Here is a 2,587-nt window from a genome sequence, read left to right as displayed (position 1 = left end):
CCCTACTCACCCAGCTGAAAAGGAAATTAAGTCCCAGCGCTACTTACCACTGGAGTTGAGAAGGGAGAGAGCAAAGCTTTCCTCTGCTGAGGGATCCTGTAATTCTGGTACAGAAGCCTTCCGTACTGGAGAGGAAAGGTCTGAGTTAGTCACCGGTCCTTTGTGCGCCTGCAAATCTTCAGCGTGTGGCAAAGCTCTTGGTAGTGAATGGTCAAGTCCAGCACAGAGACTGTTCACTGAAGAGCAACACCCCATATGGCCCACTTTTCTCTCTCAGTCTTGCACATCGTCACTCACAGAAGAGTAACGGCTCACTGGTTTTGGAACACTGGGGAGGGGATTAAGGGGATAGAAATAGATGCACTAATGATATGGCCAACAACCTTAATGAGTGTTGGTATAGGTCAAGTGCTCTTCTAATTGCTTTAAGTTATGATTTCATTTAATCCTCTTCATGGTGTGAGACATGCATTATTAATATCATTGCTCGAAAGGATAGATAAGAGAACTCAAGCACAGGCAAGTGAAGTATGCTGCCTGAGACAATGGCAAGTAAGTACTCGGGATTTGAAAGTACACACCCTGCTCCCTTAACCCGGGCTTTTCCTAACTCCTAAGATTACCTGAATGCCAGCTCAGTGGTTCACGCTTTATTCACCCTCCCAATTAAGTAGTAAAGATTTTGTAAAGACACATATCCTTCTAACACCCCAATTAAACTCTGAAATGACTGATAAACTACTTAAGAAAAAAACCACAAAAGAAGAGGCAGGAAAAGGTAAGTTATTGAGTGGGCTTTCTCTCCCACTTGACCTTCCTTTATGAAATGTCAAAACAGTTCCACATCTTGTTCTGCAGCCAAACAGTAATTTCTAAAATAAAAACACTAGGAACACGATGAAAAGATTTACCATAGATACAACTGCACTCCTTGAGAAAAGAGAGATTAAAGAAGGAATATAGAAGAGCTAAGAATTTTCAAAATTGACAAAAACCAACAAGCTAGAGATTCAACGAGCATGAAAAATACAAATAAGCCCATATCCAGGCACCTCCCAAGGTTTAATGAAAAACAAAGATAATTTTAAAGCCAACTTAGGAAAAACAACCATTTTCAAAAGAGCAACTGGTAGACAGGAATTTTTGTTCATAGATGATTAGAGTCGGAAGATGATATAATATGTGAAAATGCAACAGAAAGTAACTACAATGTAGAGCAATTTGTGGGAAGAGCCTGTCAGTTACAAAGGTGAGAGAAAAATACTATACAAAGACCAGTTGATACATTTGATACAGAGACCCGTTGATACATGTTCCAGGAGGTCTACACTAAAAAAGCTGCCAAGTGACATCATTTTGGTCTCCTGAGAGAAGAATGTAATTCCGTAAAGAATAAAGTACAAACAGGGAATTAAAGTAAAACATTGAGTATATAAAGCAACAAATGTATGTTAAGGGCTTTAAAACAGATAAACCTTAAACCCAGTGCTATCAAATCGATTTTAATTCATAGCAACCATACAGAGCAGAGCAGAATTGCCCCCTTTGTGTTTCTGAGACTGTACATCTTTATGGAAACAGTCAATTTCATCCTTTTGGTGGGTGGCTGACTTTGCAGTTATTGGCCCAATGCATAACTGGCTCTGAGCTCAAAGCACATGACAAGAATACTTCAAAACTGGTGAGGGGGTAAATGAAGCCTCTTTATGTTGAGCTGGAAGTGGTAAAAAGTACTAACCTATGTTAAATTTTAATAAGCTAAATATGCTGTGATTGGAGTCTAGAATTACCAATGAAAATGGTAAATAATGCTACCAGTTAATGTAACAAAAATAAATAAAAATACTTGATGAAGTTTTTAAAATTGAGAGAAATATAAACCAGGTGGGATAATTTGAAAATAAGTAGCAAATGGCCTATTTAAATTAAAATAACATTAATGATCATGTTAAATGATAAACTTGAATCATAACAAATACCCCAAATAAATGGTGTTTATTATCAACAGGAAAATAAACATTAAAAAAACTCAAAAAACAATGAAGTGATGCTTATAAAATATATATATGTAGAGAGAGAGGTCCTAAATATATGGACCTAGAAAGGTAGAAAAATGGGGAGGAAAAACATTAAAGCTCATGCATGTTTATATAGCTGAGACTTGTATGGGGGTGTGGTGGGGCCAGAAAGAATGAAACATTTCCCAAAGGGCCTTTGTTCTCAGTTGCTAGGAGATACCCTCTGGGCTTCTGGAACATCCTGGCTGATTCTTTGTTTACCTACAGGTGACCTTGGTCCAAGCCACACAGTCCACATCGGTGTGTGGTTTATATTAAAGGTCTTCGGACAACAGTATAAATTCAAACCCTGGAGAACTAGAGACTAAGTTCAGCCACCAGATAGCAGTTTTATCTATACTCCTGGCCCCAAATAAAAACCATGGACGCCAAATTTTTCTCAATCACAATTATTTTGTGTCTGTTGCCAATCAGGCTGCTTGGAAAAGGAAGTATTGTGCGCAGGACTCCACAGAAAGGGGGCAACTAAAAGCTGCCCCCCACCCCACCCCGAACGCTCCAGGATGCTG

General features: G+C 38.8%; 1 protein-coding gene across 4 annotated transcripts in view; it reads right to left on the bottom strand.

Annotated features, from left to right (window-relative positions):
- Positions 1–2,587, bottom strand: part of GRB10 (growth factor receptor bound protein 10) — a 254,495-nt gene that overhangs the window by 33,795 nt on the left and 218,113 nt on the right. For all 4 annotated transcript variants that reach the window (XM_004708038.3, XM_045286355.1, XM_045286356.1 and 1 more), the window contains one exon: positions 48–125. In XM_004708038.3, coding sequence (XP_004708095.1) covers positions 48–125 — 78 coding nt within the window. The remainder of the gene's footprint in view (positions 1–47; positions 126–2,587) is intronic.

Source organism: Echinops telfairi, unplaced genomic scaffold (assembly GCF_000313985.2).
Source record: "Echinops telfairi isolate 266 unplaced genomic scaffold, ASM31398v2 ScPeMD7_7;HRSCAF=31, whole genome shotgun sequence".
In the NCBI taxonomy this organism is placed as follows: Eukaryota; Metazoa; Chordata; class Mammalia; order Afrosoricida; family Tenrecidae; genus Echinops; species Echinops telfairi.
Note: the sequence above shows the minus strand (reverse complement) of the source record. Positions and strands in the feature narration are given on the sequence as shown.